Source organism: Nerophis ophidion, linkage group LG14 (genome assembly GCF_033978795.1).
Source record: "Nerophis ophidion isolate RoL-2023_Sa linkage group LG14, RoL_Noph_v1.0, whole genome shotgun sequence".
Lineage (NCBI taxonomy): Eukaryota > Metazoa > Chordata > Actinopteri > Syngnathiformes > Syngnathidae > Nerophis > Nerophis ophidion.
The window spans coordinates 39,252,997-39,280,359 of record NC_084624.1 but is presented as its reverse complement, the minus strand read 5'-3'; the positions used below and the strand labels follow the sequence as shown (position 1 = coordinate 39,280,359).

The 27,363-nt window shown below is 42.9% G+C and overlaps 1 protein-coding gene across 1 annotated transcript in view; it reads right to left on the bottom strand.

Annotated features, from left to right (window-relative positions):
• The window catches only part of LOC133568660 (double-stranded RNA-specific editase B2-like), a 31,839-nt gene extending 6,111 nt beyond the window's left edge, over positions 1–25,728 (bottom strand). Inside the window, exons 1-3 of the mRNA XM_061920729.1 lie at positions 25,579–25,728; positions 15,436–16,220; positions 13,854–13,959 (exon numbers count right to left, since the gene is read on the bottom strand). Of these exons, the coding sequence (XP_061776713.1) occupies positions 13,854–13,959; positions 15,436–16,220; positions 25,579–25,645 (958 nt within the window). The 5' untranslated portion in view covers positions 25,646–25,728. The remainder of the gene's footprint in view (positions 1–13,853; positions 13,960–15,435; positions 16,221–25,578) is intronic.
• Positions 25,729–27,363: the final 1,635 nt, after the last annotated feature.

The window sequence follows — 27,363 nt, the reverse complement described above, 5'->3', positions numbered from 1 at the left end:
GCTTTCATGCCCCCTGGTAGGGTCTCCCAAGACAAACAGGTCCTAGGTGAGTGATCAGACAAAGAGCAGCTCAAAGACTTCTATGGAATTACAACAAAATGGACTCAGATTTCCCTTGCCTGGACGCGGGTCACCGGGGCCCCGCTCTGGAGCCAGGCCCGGAGTTGGGGCACGATGGCGAGCGCCTGGTGGCTGGGCCTGTCCCCATGGGGCCCGGCAGGGCACAGCCCAAAGAGGCAACGTGGGTCATCCCTCCAATTGGCTCACCACTCATAGGAGGGGCCATAGAGGACGGGTGCATTGTGAGCTGGGCGGCAGCCGAAGGCAGGGCACTTGGCGGTCCGATCCTCGGCTACAGAAGCTAGCTCTTGGGACGTGGAACGTCACCTCACTGGGGGCGAAGGAGCCTGAGCTAGTCCGCGAGGTGGAAAGTTCCGGCTGGATATAGTCGGACTCACCTCGACGCACAGCAAGGGCTCTGGAACCAGTTCTCTCTCGAGGTACTGGACTCTCTTCAACTCTGGCGTTGCCGGCAGTGAGAGGCGACGGGCTGTGGTGGCAATTCTCGTTGCCCCCCCGGCTCAAAGCCTGCACGTTGGAGTTCAACCCGGTGGACGAGAGGGTAGCTTCCCTCCGCCTTCGGGTGGGGGGACGGGTCCTGACTGTTGTTTGTGCTTACGCACCAAACAGCAGTTCAGAGTACCCACCCTTTTTGGGTACACTCGAGGGAGTACTGGAAAGTGCTCCGCCGGGTGATTCCCTTGTCCTACTGGGAGACTTCAACCCTCATGTTGGCAACGACAGTGAAACCTGGAGAGGCGTGATTGGGAAGAATGGCCGCTCGGATCTAAACCCGAGTGGTGTTTTGTTATTGGACTTTTGTGCTCGTCACGGATTGTCCATAACGAACACCATGTTCAAACATAAGGGTGTCCATATGTGCACATGGCACCAGGACACCCTAGGCCGCAGTTCTATGATCGACTTTGTAGTTGTGTCATCGGATTTCCGGCCTCATGTTTTGGACACTCGGGTGAAGAGAGGGGCGGAGCTTTCTACCGATCACCACCTGGTGGTGAGTTGGCTGCGATGGTGGGGGAGGATGCCGGACAGACCTGGGAGGCCCAAACGCATTGTGAGGGTCTGCTGGGAACGTCTGGCAGAGTCTCCTGTCAGAGAGAGTTTCAATTCCCACCTCCGGAAGAACTTTGAACATGTCACGAGGGAGGTGCGAGACATTGAGTCCGAGTGGAGCATGTTCCGAACCTCTATTGTCGAGGCGGCTGATTGGAGCTGTGGCCGCAAGGTTGTTGGTGCCTGTCGTGGCGGTAATCCCAGAACCCCGTTGGTGGACACCAGCAGTGAGAGATGCCGTCAAGCTGAAGAAGGAGTCCTATCGGGTTCTTTTGGCTCATAGGACTCCGGAGGCAGTGGACGGGTACCGACGGGCCAAGCGGTGTGCAGCTTTAGCGGTCGCTGAGGCAAAAACTCGGACATGGGAAGAGTTCGGGGAAGCCATGGAAAACAACTTCCGGACGGCTTCGAAGCGATTCTGGACCACCATACGCCGCCTCAGGAAGGGGAAGCAGTGCACTATCAACACCGTGTATGGTGCGGATGGTGTTCTGCTGACTTCGACTGCGGATGTTGTGGATCGGGGGAGGGAATACTTCGAAGACCTCCTCAATCACACAAACACGTCTTCCTTTGCTGAAGCGGTGCCTGGGGAATCTGTGGTGGGCTCTCCTATTTCTGGGGCTGAGGTTGCTGAGGTAGTTAAAAAGCTCCTCGGCGGCAAGGCCCCGGGGGTAGATGAGACCCGCCCGGAGTTCCTTAAGGCTCTGGATGCTGTGGGTCTGTCTTAGTTGACAAGACTCTGCAGCATCGCGTAGACATCGGGGTCAGTACCTCTGGATTGGCAGACCGGGGTGGTGGTCCCTCTCTTTAAGAAGGGGGACCGGAGGGTGTGTTCCAACTATCGTGGGATCACACTCCTCAGCCTTCCCGGTAAGGTTTATTAAGGTGTACTGGAGAGGAGGCTACGCCGGATAGTCGAACCTCGGATTCAGGAGGAACAGTGTGGTTTTCGTCCTGGTCGTGGAACTGTGGACCAGCTCTATACTCTCGGCAGAGTTCTTGAGGGTGCATGGGAGTTTGCCCAACCAGTCTACATGAGCTTTGTGGACTTGGAGAAGGCATTCGACCGTGTCCCTCGGGAAGTCCTGTGGGGAGTGCTCAGAGAGTATGGGGTACCGGACTGTCTTATTATGGCAGTCTGCTCCCTGTATGATCGGTGTCAGAGCTTGGTCCGCATTGCTGGCAGTAAGTCGGACTCGTTTCCAGTGAGGGTTGGACTCCGCCAAGGCTGTCCTTTGTCACAGATTCTGTTCATAACTTTTATGGACAGAATTTCTAGGCGCAGTCAAGGCGTTGAGGGGTTCCGGTTTGGTGGCCGCGGGATTAAGTCTCTGCTTTTCGCAGCTGATGTGGTCCTGATGGCTTCATCTGGCCGGGATCTTCAGCTCTCACTGGATCGGTTCGCAGCCGAGTGTGAAGCGACCGGAATAACAATCAGTACCTCCAAGTCCGAGTCCATGGTTCTCGCTCGGAAAAGGGTGGAGTCCATTCTCCAGGTTGGGGAGGAGACACTGCCCCAAGTGGAGGAGTTCAAGTACCTAGGAGTCTTGTTCACGAGTGGGGGAAGAGTGGATTGTGAGATCGACAGGCGGATCGGTGCGGCGTCTTCAGTAATGCGGATGTTGTATCGATCCGTTGTGGTGAAGAAGGAGTTGAGCCGGAAGGCAAAGCTCTCAATTTACCAGTCGATCTACGTTCCCATCCTCACCTATGGTCATGAGCTTTGGGTCATGACCGAAAGGATAAGATCACGGGTACAAGCGGCCGAAATGAGTTTCCTCCGCCGGGTGGCGGGGCTCTCCCTTAGAGATAGGGTGAGAAGCTCTGCCATCCGGGAGGAACTCAAAGTAAAGCAGCTGCTCCTCCACATCGAGAGGAGCCAGATGAGGTGGCTCGGGCATCTGGTCAGGATGCCATCCGAACGCCTCCCTAGGGAGGTGTTTAGGGCACGTCCAACCAGTAGGAGGCCACGGGGAAGACCCAGGACACGTTGGGAAGACTATGTTTCCCGGCTGGCCTGGGAACACCTCGGGATCCCCCGGGAAGAGCTGGACAAAGTGGCTGGGGAGAGGGAAGTCTGGGCTTCCCTGCTTAGGCTGCTGCCCCCGCGACCCGACCTCGGATAGGCGGAAGATGATGGATGGATGGATGGAACTATGAATGATAAAATACTGAATATTGACAACATATGAACGTCACACCCCCTCTTGATTGACATATTTTACATTTAAGTGAAACGCAACAAAAATGCAACAAACACAGCGAAATATGAAAGCGAAGGTTAAAAAAAACCCCACCTACAATCTGATACATCTGATATATCACTAAGCTTTAGACGTTAGTTGTAAAAATCTCCTTCCGTGTCGGTCCGGGACACCCGCATTTCAGGCTGGCCGCTCTGGAAACACTCTGTGGAAACGCTCCCCACCCACACTGCTTGGTGCCTCGTCTGAGCTGCTGTGACTTAGATGACCATAGTAACTAGTATATCATGCAAAAACGTAGATTTCAAACTTTGAAATATTTTGTATAGTTCAAGACTGTGGAGGGTGGCGTGGTTGGAGCACCTCCTGCGGGAAGAGTGTGTGTATGGCCCGGCTTCTAAACCCAGTTGACAGGTGAGTAGATTGCCCAGCTGGGAATAATTATCTAATCCCCTGTCGCATATATCAGCATCACCGAGGCCATGAGAGATGGCGAGCTGATGACAGCAGAAAAACCCCACACGAGAGAAGGAGGAAGCACAGAGGCCGCTGGTGACAAGCACTGAACATTATAGCACAGATAAATAAAGACTGGTTCAAACCTGTGTCTCGGGCTCACAGAAGTTCTGTCGGTCCGAAGGAGAACTCACACGCGGAGGCGTTCATAAACACTTACGGTCATTTGAAAACTTCACTGCACATCATGACGGCAGCTACAGTTTCCATCTTAAAGATATAAAAAAAATATACGGGAATGTCTGGCGGGCCAGAGTGAAAAGCTTAACGGGCCTTAATTTTCCCAAGTCTGCTCTATTGGCTGGTTTTTGTTTTTTTGGTACTTCTCCTTGCCTTTCCCTATACTCACCTCTAGTTGGCGCCTTGCAACCACTTACACTCATGTTGGCGTGGATGCTAAGAACAATGGACTTTTCACCACTCTCTGTCAATAAAAGTTCATGTTTTAGCAGTAACTTAGCGGCTAGCCTCTTTTGGGCTGAATCCCACACTGGAGAACCAGGTCCTGGACTTCCTGACTAATAGACCTCAGACTCAGGTCTCTTCCTCCATCAGTCCCAGTACTGGCCCTCCCCAGGGTTGTGTGCTGAGCCCCCTACTATTTTACTATGCTGACGTATGACTGCTTGGTGAGATATCCCAGCTGTGAAGTTTGCAGACGACACAGGCAGGAGGTTGAACACCTGGAGCAGCGGTGCAGAGAAAACAACCTCTACATCAGGGGTGCCCATTAAGTCGATCGCGAGCTACTAGTCGACCGCGGGGTGTGTGTCAGTCGATCTCCAGCCAGGCTTTTAAAAAAAATAGACTTAAAAATTAGTGATCATCAATCTTCACCAAGACGTCACTTAAATGACATTCACGGTACCGGAGGGTCTTGTGAGATGACGCTGCCTGCTGCAAGATCATTATTATTAAAATATGACCGAGAGGAAGGCGAGAAACACTTTTTATTTCAACAGACTCTCGCGCCGTACCTTCCGTCAAAACTCTAAAGGCCGACTGCACATTTCCTATCTTCACAATAAAAGCCCTGCTTCATGCTGCCTGCGCTAACTAAATACAGAGTCTCGGAAAACTGGCGTGCACAAGTGATCCCTCAGAAAGCTGGCGTGCACATCACTTGTGCATGCCAGCTTTCCGAGACTCTTATTTTGTTAGCGCAGGCAGCATGAAGCAGGGCTTTTATTGTGAAGATAGGAAATGTGCAGTCGGCCTTTAGAGTTTTGACGGAAGGGACGGCGCGAAAGTCTGTTGAAATAAAAAGTGTTTCTCGCCTTCCTCTCTGTCATTTTTTCATAATAATGAACTGGCAGCAGCCAGCGTCATCTCACAAGACCCTCGGGTGACGTGAATGTCAATCAAGCAAGCTACGGAATTTGTCGCCAATGTTTTTCTTGTAAAGTGTATGGAAGCTGGATGAATTAGATGCCAAAAAACAACCACTTTCATGTGGTATTGTACAGAAAGGACAACTTTTCTTCTCCTCCATTTGAAAATGTGGGCGTTATCATCATTACTGTCTGATTCCAATCAATGCAAGTCATCAGAATCAGGTAATACACCAACTTATATTCTTGTCTTCGTGAAAGAAAGACATCTATATGTGTTACACATGCTTGTATTATCATTAAACACATTTAACTTGTTTGCAAAAATGTCTCTTTCATAAATAAATAAATATAATGATATATATAAACGAGGTAGATCCCCTCGAGTTGGTCAATTGAAAAGTAGCTCGCCTGCAGAAAAAGTGTGGGCTCCCCTGCTCTACATCAATGTGAAGAAAACCAAGTAGATGTTGCTCAACTACAGAAGGAACAGAGGCCCATCTGTGGAAATGGTCTCCAGTTTCAAGTACCTGGGTGTGCATATAAACAAGGACCTATTCTGGAGCACCAACATATCTGGTCCGGTCAGGAAGCCCCACCAGCAACTCTAATTCCTCAGGAAGCTACGACGAGCTGGACTTGGAAGCTCAGTCCTGAAGAACTGTGTGGTGGAGAGCGTGCTCTGCACAGGCATTACCATTTGGCACGGCAGCTGCACAGCGGCGGAGAAGAAGGCACTGCCGAGGGTCCGGAGCTGCACAGAAGACTGTGAGAAGAAGCCGCAGACCTCAACACCTCAGAACTTTACAAGCAGAGATGCAGGAGGAGGGCCCTCAGCATCATGAAGGACTCCACTCACCCTGAACACGATCTCTTTCAACCCCTCCTTTCAGGCAAGCGGCTGCAAAGAATAAGGAGTAAAACCACCAGGCGCAGAGACTGTCAGACTGCTGAACACTAGCCTAAAGTCACCCTCTTCTTCTTCCTCTTCTTTGACCTGCACACACGACGAAACAATTTCTTATTTATTTATGTATCATTCCCCCCAGTGTTTTTAGCTGGCTAATCTCGCTCCTATCTCTTGTTAAGTGCCTTGAATCCTTGAAAGTTTACTTTGTCTGGGGGCGGAGCTCCCTTAGAGATGGGGTGACTGTGAGAAGGTCTGTTATTTGAGAGGAAATAGTAGGAAAGCCGCTAAACTGCACCACATTGAGAGGGTAGATGAGGTGGTCCGCCGGACGCCTTCCTGGGGAGGTATTTTTTAGGGCACATCCAACGGGTGAAAAGCCACCGGGGAGACTATAGGTCTCAGTCATTTAGGGAGAGCCTAGCCACCCGACAGACAAACTGCGATCATTTCGACAGCTATGCAGTTACTGATAACCAACGGTGTGGAGAGTACCCCAAAATTGTACTCAAGTAAGAGTACCATTAGCTTAGATCAATCAATCAATCAATCAATCAATCAATGTTTACTTATATAGCCCTAAATCACTAGTGTCTCAAAGGGCTGCACAAACCACTACGACATCCTCGGTAGGCCCACATAAGGGCAAGGAAAACTCACACCCAGTGGGACATCGGTGACAATAATGACCCAGTGGGACGTCGGTGACAATGATGACTATGAGAACCTTGGAGAGGAGTTAAGCAATGGATGTCGAGCGGGTCTAACATGATACTGTGAAAGTTCAATCCATAATGGATCCAACACAGTCGCGAGAGTCCAGTCCAAAGCGGATCCAACACAGCAGCGAGAGTCCCGTTCACAGCGGAGCCAGCAGGAAACCATCCCAAGTGGAGGCGGATCAGCAGCGCAGAGATGTCCCCATCCGATACATAGGCAAGCAGTACATGGCCACCGGATCGGACCGGACCCCCTCCACAAGGGAGAGTGGGACATAGAAGAAAAAGAAAAGAAACGGCAGATCAACTGGTCTAAAAAGGGAGTCTATTTAAAGGCTAGAGTATACAAATGAGTTTTAAGGTGAGACTTAAATGCTTCTACTGAGGTAGCATCTCGAACTGTTACCGGGAGGGCATTCCAGAGTACTGGAGCCCGAACGGAAAATGCTCTATAGCCCGCAGACGTTTTTTGGGCTTTGGGAATCACTAATAAGCCGGAGTCCTTTGAACGCAGATTTCTTGCCGGGACATATGGTACAATACAATCGGCAAGATAGGATGGAGCTAGACCGTGTAGTATTTTATACGTAAGTAGTAAAACCTTAAAGTCACATCTTAAGTGCACAGGAAGCCAGTGCAGGTGAGCCAGTACAGGCGTAATGTGATCAAACTTTCTTGTTCTTGTCAAAAGTCTAGCAGCCGCATTTTGTACCAACTGTAATCTTTTAATGCTAGACATGGGGAGACCCGAAAATAATACGTTACAGTAGTCGACCATAAAGTTTGTAGAATTGTCCGGTATTTCTGCCAAATGTTACATCTTTAGCAAGAGCTCCTCGAGGTCGCAGCCCGTCCAGGCGCCGCCATCTTGGATTCAGTGGTTCTTAACCTGTGTTCGATCGGACCCTAGGGGTTCGGTGAGTCGGCCTCAGAGGTTCTGCGGAGCTGCCGCCGCGGCGGTCAAGACACACCCGACTCATTGTGTAAATAAAAACTTCTCCCTATCGGCGTATTATGGATACCCTCAAACAACGTTCCCTCTGTGTGAGCAAACACAAAAACTCCTTGAGCATTCAGTGGAGCATATGTGAGTACACCTGTCCAAAACCTGACTAAATAACAAATTAAATGTTTTATTATTATAATCAAATGACAGCGGTCATTTCCATGACATTATTTTCTAATATAAGTGTTTTGGCCCACTTACATTGACAATAACAAAAATATTGTTTTTCATCAGCTGTCTACTAGTATTGTATATCTAGGTGGAAAACGAAGAAAAGGAACAGACTTTGCTGTGAAAATAAATAAATTATTTCATTTGATCATTTATCATTTAAAATGACCCGAGAGTGGCACTTGCCGAAGTGACGCCACGCATATCTGAACTGGTCTCACAAAGGCAACAGCAGAAGTCACACTGATTTGCAGGTGTGTAATTTGTTCAATCAATCAATCAATGTTTATTTATATAGCCCCAAATCACAAATGTCTCAAAGGACTGCACAAATCATTACGACTACAACATCCTCAGAAGAACCCACAAAAGGGCAAGGAAAACTCACACCCAGTGGGCAGGGAGAATTCACATCCAGTGGGACGCCAGTGACAATGCTGACTATGAGAAACCTTGGAGAGGACCTCAGATGTGGGCAACCCCCCCCCCTCTTGTTGAGAGTTCATACAGCGTGTTGGTTTTGTTCTTTGAACAAGGTGATGTTCATGCACGGTTCATTTTGTGCACCAGTAAAAAACAACATTTGACTTTGCCTTGAATTTGAAAAAAATTGTTTTTGTATTTTTCACTAAAGAAGGGTTCTGTGAATGCGCATATGTAACTAGTGGGGTTCGGTACCTTCAACAAGGTTAAGAACCACTGGCTTAGATTAATACGACTCAAGTAAAAGTAAAATATAGTCATCAAATAATTACTTTAGTAAGTGTAAGTATTCTGTAAAAAAAAAAAATTACTCAAGTATCGAGTAACTTGTGAGTAACTTCTGATTTATTTAGTAGTTATTTTTAATGGTTCTTGTGTAAAAGTGTGTTTGGGTGTGTAAAATATAAAAAAATATATACAAACGTACAATGTAATGCAACATGTTTTCTCTGGATTGATTGGCAACACTAAATTGGCCCTAGTGTGTAAATGTTGTCTGTCTATCTGTGTTGGCCCTGTGATGAGGTGGCGACTTGTCCAGGGTGTATGCTGCCTTCTGCCCGATTGTAGCTGAGATAGGCTCCAACGCCCCCCACGACCTCGAAGGGAATAAGCGGTAGAAAATGGATGGTTGGATGGATGGATGGATATTTTCTCGAGTTAGAAGTGAAATTATTGTAGGCTGAAATGTGAACGTTTCTACTGACACAGATGACAGCACATGATAAAAAAAAGTTAATTATTGAATATTTGTTCTGCCTTGAAGGTTGATTGGCAATACTAAATTGGCCCTAGTGTGTGAATGTGAGTGTAAATGTTGTCGGTCTATCTGTGTTGGCCCTCTGATGAGGTGGCGACTTGTCCAGGGTGTAACCCGCCATCCGCCCGATTGTAGCAGAGATAGGCGCCAGCGCCCCCCGCGACCCCAAAAGGGAATAAGCGGTAGAAAAATGGATGGATGGATGTTCTGCCTTGTCTTACGTCATGTCACTTTTTACAGTCAGTACGTATTCCATCTATCCATCCATTTTCTACCGCTTATTCCTTTTCGGGGTCGCGGGGGGGCGCTGGCGCCTATCTCAGCTACAATCGGGCGGAAGGCGGGGTACACCCTGGACAAGTCGCCACCTCATCGCAGGGCCAACACAAATAGACAGACAACGTTCACACTCACATTCACACACTAGGGCCAATTTAGTGTTGCCAATCAACCTATCCCCAGGTGCATGTTTTTGGAAGTGGGAGGAAGCCGGAGTACCCGGAGGGAACCCACGCATTCACGGGGAGAACATGCAAACTCCACACAGAAAGATCCCGAGCCTGGATTTGAACCCAGGACTGCAGGAACTTCGTATTGTGAGGCAGACGCACTAACCCCTCTTCCACCGTATTCTATGTACTAAATTAGTCTGATTTGTTAAATAATTTGGTTTCTTCTAGTCTTACAGCTACATGTGAAGTTGTAGTTTCCATGTTCTCCATCTCTAATGTAACTGTTGGCCATACGCAATGTGCCTCTTGTGCACTAGGGGGCAATTGTGGTCATTTTAGCTTGTTTAGCTATGTTAGAACTTAATACAGTAGAAGGAGCTAATGCTACATGCTAATAAGATAGCGCTAGTCACTTTAAAGCAACGGATTTAACAGATAAGTACAACTTTCCACTGCTTTTTAATGTTGTTGGTAAGGTTTTTAAAGTGTTTAAGTGACACCTGTGGTTGTAAGGATCCTCAGAGACATACACAAAGATTGTTTTTTTTTTAGTCAACTGTTTTAGGAGGTTTCTCTTCAGTAGTTCTCTCAAACAGCTGGGATTAAAGTGTCTTCTTTGGGAACATTCTGGTACTTACTAAACCAGTATGTTTCTATTTTATCATATAATTAAAATCCCTGGCCTATTTCAGCTTCCTATAGTTGTACTTTGTGCTTGTTTGATTGGTGAAATGCTTTTCAACGTCACTACTGCTTAAGTTGGTTGGATTGGCGAAACAGAGTCATGTGACAGTGACTCCCGGAAGAAGGCTCCCTGACATAAACCTAAGTCCTTGCAAGCCTTAATTGATATTCATAAATAATTGTGACGTAAATAAATGTAAAGATCGGAATCCAACTTAATGTAACGGAGTAAGAATAGAGTTTCTTCTTGTCAAAAGTACTTTTTACTTTTAAAAGTAAAAGTCTGTTGCATTAAAACTACTCTGACAAGTACAATTGATGTAAAATGTTACTTAAGTAAATGTAACAGAGTAAATGAAGCACGTTACTACCCACCTGTTATGAAACAAATATTCTTCTGACCTAGCTTCTTCTACTGCTAAAACATGAAGTTTTATTTACAGCAAGTCATGAAAAGTCCATTGTTCTTTGCATTAACGCAGACTATGGTGAGTATAGGGAAAAGAAAAGGGGAAGTTACAGAAAAATAATTTTACGTTCAAATCACTTTACAGACAAGTTCTACACGACAAAAGTGTTGCAAAAGTCACGTGTAGAAAGACAGCAAATAGAGAGTTCCTACTTCACACACATCTAAAATACGCACACACACATTTTTTTTTACACACACGCCGATTGAAATATGGACAGATATTTTTTTACACACAGACGAATCATAATACGAACCGACAACTTAATTACACACACAGATTGATATACAGACACATTGTAGTACACAGACATGTGAATTGGATTACGGATGCACAAATTGAGATACGTGTTTGCAAATAATTTTTCTAAAAAGAATTCTTCCATGGCTTTAGGTATTCCATTGTTGTAGACGGCACGGAAACAAAGATAACAAAAACTCCGGCACATTGTGCTGCATACAGTTGCAAAGTCCGCTGTACGGTTAAAATAAGAACACTGGGAATAGGATCTTTTTTTTTTTTTTTTACAAATAATAAGATGTCTATTAATATTCATCTTTTTACGTTGAATATGAAGTTAAATGCATGAACATTGATTGAGAAATAAGCAAGTTATGAATTATTTTCTATACACTTTACATTGCTTTGTATAGCATGTTCTCAAATGGGAAAGTTGCTCCTGCTCAGATGGCCGCCACGTAGGCACGCTATTTGGTTGCTATACTGTGCACTGGCATATCAAGTTATACCTATGGCCGTTTCGTTTACTGTCTTTATGCTAAGATGAGGTATGCTATTTCGGCATTATGCTAAGCTATACACTAGCTGCCTACCGTTTGTATGCTAAGCAAGGATAGCTGCTTCTGGTCTTCATGTCAAACTGGGGTAGCTACTAGGGCTGTGAATCTTTGGGTGTCCCACGATTCGATTCAATATCGATTCTTGGGGTCATGATTCGATAATATAGATCGATTTTTTTCGATTTGATTCGATTCAATTCTCAATTCAAAAACTATATTTTTCCGATTCAAAACGATTCTGTATTCATTCAAAACATAGGATTTCAGCAGGATCTAACCCAGTCTGCTGACATGCAAGCAGAGTAGTAAATTAAAAAAAAAAAAAATAGCTTTTATAATTGTAAAGGACAATGTTTTATCAACTGATTGCAATAATGTAAATTTGTATTAACGATTAAACGAACCAAAAATATGACTTATTTTATCTTTGTGAAAACATTGGACACAGTGTGTTGTCAAGCTTATGAGATGCGATGCAAGTATAAGCCACTTTGACACTATTGTTCTTTTTTTTATTAATAAATGTCTAATGATGATGTCAATGAGGGATTTTTAATCACTGCTATGCTGAAATTATAACTAATATTGATACTGTTGTTGATAATATTCATTTTTGTTCCACTACTTTTGGTTTGTTCCGTGTCGTGTTTGTGTCTTGTCTCAATTGCTCTGTTTATTGCAGTTCTGAGTGTTGCTGGGTCAGGTTTGGTTTTGGAATTGGATTGCATTGTTATGGTATTGCTGTGTAGTGGTTTGTTGGATTGATAAGAAAAAACAAATCTATTTTTTAAAAATGAGAATCGATTCTGAATCGCACAACGTATTCGATCCGATTCAACTCGATTTTTTCCCTCACCCCTAGTAGCTACGTTTAGTTTTTTTGCTGGTTTGTCTCAGTGCTAAAACGAAACAGATCTTTTGTCTTTGTGTTAAGCTACTGAAGTGAATTGACTCATATTCTGTTCACATATGGTGAATGTTTATATTCAACTTGGAGAAAACGAACCACCAGGCTTAAGTAAAAAAATGGTTGAGACCATAATAAATTAAGGAGCCTTAGTTGGACAGTCGTATGTGGACTGGGTTAACTCTCTCAATAAATTCCGACTTCGGAATGCAAAAGTTATAGCCCTATCCTTGAGAAGAGACTACCTGTCTAGCTAAATGCCAACATTTAAGTTATGACTTAAAGCACTTGTTTTCTAGACACTTGCACACAAACATCTCCTTTTATGGCCAGAATGTCCTTTCCTGACTTAGCACACACATGAGACAGGAAGGAGGAATATAAAACTGATGATTTGGCTTCTCCAAGTTAGAAGTGCCTCATTTTGTTTTCCTCCAGGTACTGCAGTCTTGTATAATGATGCTTGCTTGTAATAAAGCAACTTTTGGTTCAGTCAAGCGTCTCCGACGTGTCTTCCTCTCGACTAAAAAAACTCCTTTGTCCCACACGCTATTAGACTGTACAACTCCTCTCTGGGGAGGGGGGCGGGGAGTACTAGGATGACGGTGGATGCAAAACAATAACAGTGCAATACTCTTTCATAACATGGTCACTACTGCCTAGTTTCTCTTGTTATATTCTTGATTTATTGTTACGTTTTTATTTTCATTCTTATTGTAATATTGTTCTATTTTGTTTCCATTTATACCCCCATTATTTACTTTTTACTTTTTAAATTCGATCTCAATTCTGAAAAATGCAGCTGGAATTTAAATTTTCCTGAAGGAATCAATAAAGTACTATCTATCTATCTATCTATCTATCTATCTATCTATCCATCTATCCATCTATCCATCTATCCATCCATCCATCCATCCATCCATCCATCCATCCATCCATCCATCCATCCATCCATCCATCCATCCATCCATCCATATATCTGATCCAGCCACACTGGTGTGTCACCCTTCAGTCCGGACAAGGATGACAAAACCAGAAATACGATAAACATTGATACACATCACTACTACCTGTGTTTGTGCTAATTTAAGATAGGCCTATTTGTTTACTGTGTTCATGCTAAGATAAGATAGCTATTTTCATTTTTTAATGCTACGACAACATGGCTGATTTGTCTTCATGATAAGCTACCATAACTGCTTCCTGTCTTTGTGATGAGCAAGGTAATCTAGTTCTGGTTTGATAAGATAGGCCAGCGGTTCCTGTCTCAATGCTGAGGTGAAATGGTGTTGTGTCTGGCGCCAACCTGTGGTCATGATAATGGCAGCCATTACTTTGTAGCCATAGACGCTGTCATCCATCAGCTGGCGGCGTTTCAGTGTCACCAGCTGGAAGATGGACTCGGCAAAGAACTGCACAGAACAAATGAGTCAGTATTTGTGAGTAGAAACAACTCAAGACACTTTCAATGACCCTTGACACTAGTGTGTGTGACCGTTGGCGTGAAGGTGAACACCAGGTGTTGAAAAAGGTGGAGCGTAACGAGCGTTTTAAGCAATTATGCGTGTAATTATGTCTCCGTCACAGCGTCTTCCTGCTCCGCTGCCCATCCTCCTTCATTGCTAATGTGCTCTAATCGCTAACGCGTCACACAGCCTGACTGACAGCTCGTAACGTAGAGGATGCTATCTGAGGGAGCTAACTGTCATCGTCGGGAGATTGGGATGTACTTTCTCTCCTAATGTTGGATATGACATCTTTGTGGACATGTTTGAAGACTAGACACATTCCAAGTTGCTGTGATCTGACCTAACCAGGAATCCACCCAGGTGTGAATAATCCAACTAGAAGAACTACAATGAGGGCAGGCCTGTCACATAGACACTCTTATGCGGTTGTTTAGGGCCACGTCCGTGTTGCCTGGGCTTTTGTAAAAACGTTTTCATTTAGATTATAAATTACATCATAAAAGTTCACATAAATAACATTTTACTGTCAAAGTTCAATAATTATATTGTTTAAATTAAAGTATGAATGTGTAACGCTACCTACACTCCTTTGCAACAATGTAAAATGGTCCATTTCTCCACTCAACACAGGGGTTATAACGCATTTAAAGTTCACCTCAATGCATTCACACACATTTGGGACCCAAGAAGAGGTGATAAAAGAAAGGTAAAAATAATATGATAAATCTAAGTAATGTTTAAGTTTCACTTTTGCACATAACCGTGGTGTATTCAAGGAACCTTGATTAAAGTTCAAAACAGAGGCGTCACTAGTTTTTTAGCCTAGACTACCCCATACTTGCCAACCTTGAGACCTCCCAATTCGGGAGATGGGGGCCGGGGGGTATTTGGTGGTAGCGGGGGGAGGTGGGTGTATTGTAGCGTCCCGGAAGAGTTAGTGCTGCAAGGGGTTCTGGGTATTTATTCTGTTGTGTCAATGTTGTGTTACGGTGCGGATGTTCTCCCAACATGTGTTTGTCATTCTTGTTTGGTGTGGGTTCACAGTGTGGCGCATATTTGTAAAAGTGTTAAAGTTATTTATATGGCCACCCTCAGTGTGACATGTACGGCAGTTGATCAAGTGTGCATTGCATTTGTGAGTGAAAAAGCCGCATATATTATGTGAAAGGGCTGGCACGCTGTTTGTATGGAGAAAAAGCGAAGGCGATGACAGGTTGTCGAAGACGCTAAAGGCAGTGCCTTTAAGGCACGCCCCCAATATTGGGGAGAATGGTTGCCTCGGGAGATTTTCGGGAGGGGCACTGAATTTCGGGAGCCTACCGGAAAAATAAGGAGGGTTGGCAAGTATGGACTACCCTGACTACAATCTACTCATACTTGTGTAACTTTCTCTCATAGGATGACAGGTGTGACGCTTACCGGAGGTAGTTCTGATGAGGTGTCGTAAATGTCCATCAGCGTCCTGTCAGGGCCCACGCTTACGTTGTACAAGCTGCGTAGAGCCAAGGCCGCCGCCCGCTCTTTGGCCAGTCTTTTACTGTGGCTGCACCCCTCAAAGAACCTCCCGTCTACCCTGACCACCACCATGAACCTCCTGGCGGGCCGGCAGTGAAGTCGCTCTGTCAGGCAGAAATAATGCAGTCCTGGTCGCAGTTTGTCGAGCAGCGCCATCGGAGTAAGATGTCCTAAAAGGGAGGAGCTGAGGACTTGAGTAAAGACCTCCTTCTTCTTTTCCATTATGAAGGTGCAGCGTTCATCCTCTGAACCAAACACTTCAAACTGGTCCAAGTGGTCTCTCGTGTAATCCGCACTGGTGGTCCTGATGTCCTCCATGTTGGTGTGAGCCTGTGAGCAATCCGGGAACTGGATGAAGGACTTAAGGGCTATCTCAGCAGCCCTCATCTTAGCCTTTTTCTTTGTGGCCCCACGGCCTTCAAAGTGAAGACCACTCACATCCACACCCACGGAAAACACAGGAGCATGCGGGGGTCCGGTCTTTGATGTAACCTCATAGTGCAGACCAGGTGTCAGCTCGTTCAGACGTGCCACGGCGGTCTTACGAGCCAAAGTCCAGGAGCTTCTTTGACACGGAAACTGTTGTTTCTTGTGGTCTATTAAGGGCTGCTTTCTCTTGGAGGGTCCACGATGGTTTGAGGGATGATGGTAGTCCACTTGGTCTTGGTAATCCTCCCCACTGCTTGGACCTGAGGACACAATTCTCATCTTACTTTATTTTGAAAGTCTTCTATTATCAGGTTTTTCCATTCAAACTAGAACTAGCACGAGAATCAACATGTGGACTTTGATGACGGATGCTGAATCATTAAACTACACAAACTTCATGTCACCATCATGCCATGTGACACTTCATCAGAAATTATTAAAAGGAAAAAGAGAAGTAGTTATGTGTGGGCCTTGGACAATACGATTTCGGAAGAATATGTAGGTGGAAAATTATGTAGAACAAGTAGTCGGCAGGATACGTAGAACATGTTGAAAGAATAGGTAGAACAAGTAGTCGGAAGAATAAGTACAACACGTAGTCGGAAGAGTAAGTAGTCGAATATATAGAAGACAAAGTCGGAAGAATATGTTAGCAAAAGAATATGTAGTCGGATGAATACGAAGGACACACTCGGAAGAATACGTAGGTGGGAGACTAAGTGGGTGAAAGAATATATATAACATGTAGTCACAAGAATCTGTAAGAGGAAAAATATGTAGCACACATAGTTGGAAGAATAGGTAGAACACAAAGTTGTAAGAATTAATAGATTATGTCAGGTTCAAACACTGGTGACATCTAATAATCAGTCAAGAAGCAAGGAATAATGCAGAGACAGAGTTCAATTTAGCTCATGAGGAGACAATAGTTTTGGGCTGTATTGTAGTTACAGATCCAAACTACGTTCTAAAACTCAAGCCCGCGCGCCTATTCTTTTTATTAGGAATGTCTCTATTACATCACTATCGCTGTCGCTGAGGGAAGGGGGTAATCTCGACAACTCAAGTTGGACACAATATATACAATAAATGAAAATTAGTTGATGCAGGTCATATCGCCTGTCTGCGTCACGGCGATCTTCGGCCTTGTCTCTGCTCTGTCTGCGTCACGGCGGTCTTCGGCCTTGTCTCTGCTCTGTCTGCGTCACGGCGGTGTTCGGCCTTGGCCATCAGCAGGCCGAGTCTGGACACAACACTGATAAAAACAACTGGCAATCTTTTGGATTGCCAGATTGCATAGATACAAAAATACCACTTCAGCACAATTGACAATTTATATCAATGGCCCTTAAGCATAAAGTTATGATGATCATATATACATAATTATTCTAACAGATTATGTAGTCGTACAATACGTAGTCTGAAGTATACGTAGTTGGTAAAATAAGTAAGCGGAAAAAATACAATGTTGAAGGAATACGTACAGATTGTGGTCAGAAGAAGATGGAGTCGGAACAATACATAAGTCAAAGAACACATAGTCGGAAGAATAAGTAGATTAGGTAGTTGAACAAATACCTAGTCAAATTTGTAGAATCACATAGTTGGAAGAATACCTAGTCGAAGTAATATGTAGAAAAAAAAAAACTTCCTTGGTGCTCTGGGTGCATCTGTTAAAAGCAGCTTTAGAAACCTTGGGGTTGTGTTTGATCGATCAGTGTCTTTGGAGGGTCACTGTCGTCAACTGACCAAAAACTGTTTTTTATCATCATAGAAATATTTCTAAAGTGAAAAATTTGCTGTTAAAATTGGATCTTGAAATGATCATTGACGCGTTCATTTCATCTCGTATAGACTATTGCAATTCTCTTTTCACTCTTTTCAACAAGTCAACGCTAAAGAGACTTCAGACGGTACAAAATGCGGCCGCTAGACTTTTGACCGCTTCACCCAGAACAGCCCACCTCACCCCCATTTTATCCAGTCTTCATTGGCTTCCAGTCAAATTACGCATTGAGTTTAAGATTTTAGTCCTGACTTTCCGTGGGTTGCATTGTGGGGCTTCCCCGATACATTGCTGACTTGTTATAGCCCTACTCTACAGGCCGAAGCCTCCAGTCTTCAGACCAGGGTCTTCTAAAGATCACAAAAACTCATTTCAGAACCCGTGGAGACCTGGCATTTAATGCTATAGCTCCCAGACTCTGGAACTACTTGCACCAGTCCCTCCGTGAGCTTGACTGCGTTGATACTTTTAAGAAACTTTTGAAAACTTGTCTTTTTAGTAAAGGTTTTAGTTAATGCACCTTTAACTATCATGTTTAATGATGTTGCCCCTGTTGTTTTAATTGAATTGTTGTTTTAGTTCATCTATGTTTTGTACAGCGCTTTGTGATTTTATATGTGAAAAGTGCTTTATAAATAAAATGTACTTATTTACTTACTTAGAACACAGGCAGAAGAATACATAGTATAAAGAATAAGTAGTCTAAAGAATATGTATCCGGAAAAATATTTAAACGGTACAATATGTAGTCTGCGGAATACGTAGAAATTGTAGTCAGAGAACACGTAGTTTGAACAATATGTTGGAAAAAGAAGAAGAAGAATACACAGTAGGAAGAATACAGAAGTAAATGTTGAACATGTACTTGGAGGATACGTAATTGGAAAATACGTAGTCAGAAGAATACGTAAAACAGGTGACTGGAAGAATACATAGTCTGAATAAATGTTGGAAGTATACGTGCTCTGAATAAATGTACTTTAGCTAGAAAATTGGGGTAGAATACATTCAACACATTGTCGGAAGACGACATTGTCAAAAAAACACATAGTCGGAAAAACAGGTAGTCAAAAAAATACGTAGATGGAAGTATAGGTACAACATGTAGTGGGAAGAATACGTTCAACACTTAATCGGAAGAATACGTAGAACACTTAGTCGAAAGAATGTGTCAACTTCATGTTAAAAATAATACGCAGAGCACATAGTCTGAAGAATATGTAGAACTCTTAGCCGGAAGAATACATAGAACATATTAAAGAATACGGATAACACATACAGTAGTTGGAAAAATATGTAGAACATGTAGATAACATAGAATAAGTAGAACACATAGTCTGAAGAATACGCAGTCGGAATAAGACTGTACAAAGGGCGGAAAAAAATCAAATACATCGTTGGAAAAATACAATGTTTGAAGTATTTTCTTCTTCCAAATGATACAGTATATATAAATATTTTCTGCATTCAGCTGCTTCTGATTAAGTTGATTTAAATATTAATTTAGCTTGAAATGGAACATTCAATTAGAAGAGAAATCAGATTGATTGATACTTTTATTAGTAGATTGCACGGTTTAGTACATATTCCGTACAATTGACCACTAAATGGTAACACTCGAATCAGTTTTTCAACTTGTTTAAGTCGGGGTCCACGTTAATCAATTCATGGTACAAATATATACTATCAGCATAATACAGTCATCACACAGGTTAATCATCATAGTATTTACATTGAATTATTTACATTATTTACAATCCGGGGGGTGGGGTGAGGAGCTTTGGTTGATATCAGTACTTCAGTCATCAACAATTGCATCAACAGAGCAATGGACATTGAAACAGTGTATGTCTGACAGTAGGATATGTACAGCCAGCAGAGAACATAGTGAGTTCAGATAGCATAAAAGTAAATATATTAGAAGTACATTTGATTATTTACATTAGGTTATTTATAATCTGGAGAGATGGGATGTGAATGGAGGAGGGTATTAGTAAAGGGTTGATGTTGCCTGGAGGTGTTGTTTTAGAGCGGTTTTGAAGGAAGATAGAGATGCACTTACTTTTACACCTGTTTTGAGTGCATTCCACATTGATGTGGCGTAGAAAGAGAATGAGTTAAGACCTTTGTTGGATCGGAATCTGGGTTTAACGTGGTTTGTGGAGCTCCCACTGGTGTTGTGGTTATGGCGGTCATTTACGTTAAGGAAGTAGTTTGACATGTACTTCGGTATCAGGGAGGTGTAGCGGATTTTATAGACTAGGCTCAGTGCAAGTTGTTTTACTCTGTCCTCCACCCTGAGCCAGCCCACTTTGGAAAAGTGGGTTGGAGTGAGGTGTGATCTGGGGTGGAGGTCTAAAAGTAACCGGACTATCTTATTCTGGGATGTTTGGAGTCTAGATTTGAGGGTTTTGGAGGTGCTGGGGTACCAGGAGGTGCAAGCGTAATCGAAAAAGGGTTGAATGAGAGTTCCCGCTAGAATCTTAGAGGTGCTTTTGTTGACCAGAGAGGAGATTCTGTAGAGGAATCTCGTTCTTTGGTTTACCTTTTTGATTACCTTGGTTGCCATTTTATCACAGGAAAGATTAGCCTCTAGAATGGAACCTAGGTAGGTGATCTCATCTTTCCTGGTGATAACAATGTCACCTACTTTTAGAGTGAAGTCACTGACTTTCTTAAGGTTGATAAGGGACCCAAATAGGATGGATTCTGTTTTACCTAAGTGTATGGATAGCTTGTTGTCAGTGAGCCAGGTGCAAATATTAAGGAGTTCAGCATTGAGGATTTGTTCCACCTGTGAAGTGGATAAGTCTGTGTGTGCGTGTTCGTGTGTGTGCGTGTGCATGGGTTTTGCAAAGTGTATTTTAACCATATTTTACTTTTACTGTGTTCAGTGGTCAAAATAATATTAATTTTACCAAATGTTGGATTTTGACACATGTTCAAAATGTGATTGTGATTGCACAGTCCAATGTCATCCAATAGGAGCAATGGTGTGTAAGACAAATAAAGTAATGAAATATTATATAATTAGTGTAATGTCATTAGTGTAGTGTAATATAATGCAGTGTAATGTGATAAATGTAGTGTAATGTAATATAATATACTAATTAGTATAATGTAATATAATGTAGTGCTCCACTCATCAAATTTACAGCCAAAAAGCAATTTCCAAATGCACATGTGCATGTTGGAATTATTAGGCAACATATGGTCCAAAGAAACGAAGACAGCAATCATCTCTAAAGCCTCACGCTACTCTTTTCTCTCTCTCTTCTTTTTAACTATTTCAAAAGTATTTCTATAAATTATTTTTAATTGTCTATTTTACTCAATCTCAAAATTATTACATGATGCATGATCTATTGTATACCTGTTTTATGAACATCAATTTAGTGGGGAAAAAAGACGGCGTGTGTCGTCCATCGTAAGCATTAGCAAACTGAGTGCGCTCAAACGCAGGATTTGACGCGGTGATGATTGTTCTAGAAGCTTTTATTTCTGTATTGTCAACATAAAAAAAAAAAGGCCATCGTGTGTTTAATGAAAGTGGAACCGGCTTAGAGCGCTTTGAATAAGCAAAAAGCCATCAGCATGTAATCTGCCGCCTTTTCTGAGGATTAGCATGAGGACAACAATGGCGGATTAATCCTGAGAGGATGACCTGTTGCTCTAATTATCATTAACACACACACATTTTAGAGGCCATCTGCCTCGAGCATTCTATCACCGAAAGACAATGCTCCTATTTTTCAGCTTCATAAATGATTTGTTGCTATTAATGTCCACAAACTTTCTTTTCACTCTTTGACAACATCCGCAACATGCTAATGTTACATACTACTGTCGCATCATGCCAACACCTGTCTGATAATGATCACTTTATTACGTATTTTCAACATATTTTTTCCTCAATTTGTTTTGTTTTTTCATTGGCTTTTTAAAAAAAATACAAATAAACAAGAAAAGTAACAATGAAATACTTCTCATGCACTCAGCACAATATTGATGAAGAAAACTTAAAATTTTAAAACAACTTAACTGCAAAATGTGGCAAAAATCAACCATTTCATTATTAGATTCAATGATATGAAAAGCAACATTCGTGTTTCAGACTCTTAACAACTACATCTTTGTTGATCATACTTTTGCATGATATAATTGTGTCAATGCTCCAAAGCACTAACACATATGGTTTTCGACACCAAAATTAATGTATTTATTATTATTATTAATCTACCTTCCACATTTTTCATCCGATTTAAACCATTCCAACTTCAAACTCTTCAGGCTATTCGGTAATCGCGGGCTTTACCTTGACAAATTCCAAATATTCCCAGATTTCCCAGAATTCCAGGTTTTCCAGGACACCTTCTCAGTGGCCTAGTGGTTAGAGCAGGGTTGTCAAACTCAAATACAGAGTGGGACAAAATTTAAAACTGTACAAAGCCAAGGTTGAACAAATTAACCTTTTAATAGGGACCCAAACAAGTTTTGCAATAAATATTGAACAAACAAGACTTATATAACTTTATAGTGACATGCAAAATCGAGTTTCAAATAATATGAATAATAATAAAGAAATATCAATGGCATATCAAATAAAATCGAAATAAAAATGTAATGCCTCTTTTCTATTTGCAGCCTTTTGAGGTAAATATAAAAACAAACTTTTTCCACAGGCTAATAATACATTTGAAAATAAAATAACAATAATGAATTAATCAAACATTCAAGCCTTGAAGCACCAAGAGAAAGTGGTAGCGAGGGTGATTATTGTAGCGTCCCAGAAGAGTTAGTGCTGCAAGGGTTTCTGGATATTCGTTCTGTTGTGTTTATGTTGTGTTACGGTGCGGATGTTCTCCCGAAATGTGTTTATCATTCTTCTTTGGTGTGGGTTCACAGTGTGGCGCATCTATGTAACAGTGTTAAAGTTGTTTATACGGCCACCCTCAGTGTGACCTCTATGGCTGTTGACCAAGTATGCTTTGCATTCACTTATGTGTGTAACAGCTTCATATATAATGTGAAAGGGCTGGCACGCTGTTTGTATGGAGGAAAAGCGGACTTGACGACAGGTAATAGGGAACGCTAAAGGCAGTGCCTTCAGGGCACGCCGCCAATATTGTTGTCGGGGTAGAAATCGAGAGAAATTCGGAAGAATGGTTGCGCCGGGAGAATGTCGGGAGGCGCACTGAACTTCGGGATTCTCCCGGGAAAATCGGGAGGGTTGGCAAGTATGAGTATTAGCGGTGAATGCGGTGTTACAGGGGCACCGCCGGCGGGCCAGCTCTAATCTTAATTTGATATTGCCTCAAAGGCCAAATGAAATTACACGGCAGGCCAAATTTGGCTCGCGGGCCAGAGTTTGACACCCATGGGTTAGAGTGTCCGCCCTGAGATTGGTAGGTTGTGATTTAAAACCGCGGCCAAGTCATACCAAAGACTATAAAAATGGAACCCATTACTTCCCTGCTTGGCACTCAGCATCAAGGGTTGGAATTGGGGCTTTAATCACCAAAAATGATTCCTGGGCGCAGCACTGCTGCTGCCCACTGCTCCCCTCACCTCCCAGGGGGTGAAAAAGGGGATGGGTCAAATGCATAGAACAAATTTCACCACACCTGGTGCGTGTGAAAATCATCGGTACTTTAACTTTAACTTAATATCAAATTATGTATTACTTCGATGCAAAATTATGTTTCCACAGTCTTTTGATCCATATGTGTCCGCATTGCTTGTGAGTCCTGACAAGTTGTTGTGTTTGTTTTCCTGAGTTCTTGTCCAGCGCTCTTATTTCTTGTGTGACAATCATTGGTACTTTAACAAGTTTCCCATTCAAAATGAATTGGCCACTTTTCAAACTTCCACCATTTCCACATTTTTATACCGATTCAAACCATTCCAACTTCTACATATTCCACTCATGCTGGAAATTCAAACTGTCATTTTTCCAAGTTCCCAAAAATTCCATGAATTCCCAGAATTCCCTTTATTTCAAACCCTTTTTTGACCCTTTTTTCTGGCAACTAATCCGTCCACATTTGTCAACCCACTTCAACCATTCCCTCCGTCCAAACACTCTTAATTAGGACAAAAAACCTGGAAAAATTCCCGGTTTTCCCGAAATTTCTGGAATTCTTTAAAAACCTTTCTCAATTAAAGACGTTACTACTTCAACATTTCTCGACTGATTTGAAAAATTTCAACAGCAACCATTTTTCCAAAAAATTCACGCTTTTCCCAAAATTCTCAAATTTCTATGAAATTCCCATTGAAATGAATGAGAAAAGTTCCACAATTCTCACATTTTTCATCCAATTCGAATCGTTTCAACTCCAAAATATTCCGCCTGTTCAAAATTGTGTGCCTTCCTTCAACAATTTAAAACGAATGCCAGTTTTCCAAGAATACACAGTTTTCGGGGACATTTTCCTCATCCAAAATGAATTGTCCATTTTTTGAACTTTCACAATTCGCACATTTGTCATCCGATTCAAACCATTCCAACATCAACACATTCCACTCATCCAACTAACACTTTCCAAGTTCCAAACAAAATTCCGTTGTTACTGGAAATTCTAACTTTTCAACATTCAAACCGTTCCAACATTCAAACTATTTTTCATTCACACTACATTCTCTCAGCATTTCGGTTCAACTTCAGCATTGGAGAATCCATCCATCCATTTTCTACCGCTTGTCCCTTTTGGGGATGCGGGGGGGTGCTGGAGCCTATCTCAGCTGCATTCGGTTGGAAGGCGGTGTACACCCTGGACAAGTCGCCACCTCATAACAAACATTCACATTCACATTTACACACTAGGGCAAATTTAGTGTTGCCAATCAACCTATCCCCAGGTGCATGTCTTTGGAGGTGGGAGGAAGCCGGAGTACCCGGAGGGAACCTACGCAATCACGGGGAGAACATGCAAACTCCACACAGAAAGATCCCGAGCCTGGGATTTAACCCAGGACTACTCAGGACCTTCCTATTGAGAGACACATGCACTAACCCCTGTTCCACCATGCGGCCAGCATTGGAGCATTCACACGCAATTCCTTCAGGATTTACCTCATCCAGTTCAAATATGAGATCGACAGGCGGATCGGTGCGGCGTCTTCAGTAATGCGGACGCTGTATCAATCCATTGTGTTGAAGAAGGAGCTGAGCCGGAAGGCAAAGCTCTCAAATTACCGGTCGATCTACGTTCCCATCCTCACCTATGGTCATGAGCTTTGGGTCATGACCGAAAGGACAAGATCATGGGTACGAGCGGCCGAAATGAGTTTCCTGCACCGGGTGGCGGGGCTCTCCCTTAGAGATAGGGTGAGAAGCTCTGCCATCCGGGAGGAGCTCAAAGTAAAGCCGCTGCTCCTCCACATCGAGAAGAGCCAGATGAGGTGGTTCGGGCATCTGGTCAGGATGCCACCCGAACGCCTCCCTATGGAGGTGTTTCGGGCACGTCCGACCGGTAGGAGGCCACGGGGAAGACCCAGGACACGTTGGGAAGACTATATCTCCCGGCTGGCCTGGGAACGCCTCGGGATCCCCCGGGAAGAGCTGGACGAAGTGGCTGGGGAGAGGGAAGTGTGAGCATCCCTGCTTAGGCTGCTGCCCCTGCGACCCGACCTCGGATGAGCGGAAGAAGATGGATGGATGGATGGATGGACAGTTCAAGTATGTCTTTTGGACATACTTGAATATATACATGAATGTTGGTAACGACAACAAGACCAAAAACAAAGTTAATCTTCAAGTGTTGTTTATCTTTGTGTTGATATCTCACAAATGTAACAACACTTCAAAAGATGCCCAACTTTTTACTCACCTGTAGTTCTACTCCTCCTCTTCCTCCGCCTCTTCCTCCTGGTGCCTGATACATCACATACCTCCATGCTATATTACTGTTTTGTGTGTGTGCGTGTGTGTGATACACCAAGTACACTCTTCTTCACACTCAGTGTGGTGTGTTGGCGTGTGACAGCCTGAAGCTTTGCAGGGAAATGACCCCCACACTAACCCCCACTTTAAGCCACGCCCCCACCCTGTGCTGTGACATCACGCAGCATCACAGAAAACATGTCAATGGGAACTTGTATACTCAAAGTGATCAACTGACTCAACTGCAGAGAGAGTCCTGCGTAAAAGAAGGTTAGGTTCCTTGTCGAATGGTGCATTTATTTAATTAACACATTACAATATAAAGTGTGTCCCTAAACTATCTTTTCTTTCACAGTGACTCCACCTTGAGGAGGATGAATTCAGATGATGGAAAGAACCACCATGACACTTGTTTAGGTACACCTGTGCGTAAACCATGGCTGCTTTCTCAAGTCACACTTGCATCAAGTGCGCGCGCTTGTGTGTGCTCATCGAGCCGTGAAATAATGACGGGGACGTGCATTAAGTGCGTAAGCGTGTGCGCGCCCGCGCGCTCATCCAGCTGTGAAATAATCATGCGGATTAGATGGGAAGAATGATTGATTAAATATGTGGCTGGGGTCATGTGACCGATGTCTTTGTCTATCAACAGCAATTTTTAATTGACTGATGATTAAAATGATAACTGATTATTTTGATGAGATTTTTATAAATCAGATTTGACACGAAATATTACATGACGGAACAACAGCGACATCCAGTGGCAAAATACTGTACTTACTACACTATGTTCTGCTGTCTTGTCTGTAAACCAGTGGTTCTCAACCTTTTTTCAGTGATGTACCCCCTGTGAACATTTTTTAATTCAAGTACCCCCTAATCAGAGAAAAGCATTTTTGGTAAAAAAAAAAAAAAAAAAGAGATAAAGAAGTAAAATACAGCACTATGTCATCAGTTTCTGATTTATTCAATTGTATAACGGTGCAAAATATTGATCATTTGTAGTGGTCTTTTTTTAACTATTTGAAAAAAAAGATATAAAAATAACTAAAAACTTGTTAAAAAATAAACAAGTGATTCAATTATAAATAAAGATTTCTACACATAGAAGTAATCATCAACTTAAAGTGCCCTTTTTGGGGATTGTAATAGAGATCCATCTGGATTCATGAACTTAATTCTAAGCATTTCTTCACAAAAAAAAAAAAAATGTAACATCAATATTTCTGGAACATGTCCCCAAAAAAATCTAGCTGTCAACACTGAATAGTGTGCATTTCTTTTCACAGTTTATGAACTTACATTCATTTTTTGTTGAAGCATTATTTAATGAATATATTTATAAATGATTTTTTAATTGTTGCTATTTTTAGAATATTTTTTAAAAATCTAACATACCCCTTGGCATACCTTCAAGTACCCCCATTTGAGAACCACTGCTGTAAACCACTTGACCGTCACATATTTCTGCACGTGCTCATTAATTTTGTCATGTAATAAATATAGCTTAACATCTTAGGAATCACATATCCTACGAAGTGAGACCAACACTGTTACAATGTCCATATCTCAGATGATAAACTTGTTGATGACTGAAATATGCCTCCCAACCCCCCTTCACAAATCCCCCCCCAAATTGTAAATAATTCAATGTATATACTCTGATGATTAAGTTGTGTTGGTTAGTGTCCGCCCTGAGATCATACCAAAGACTATAAAAAATGCGACCCAT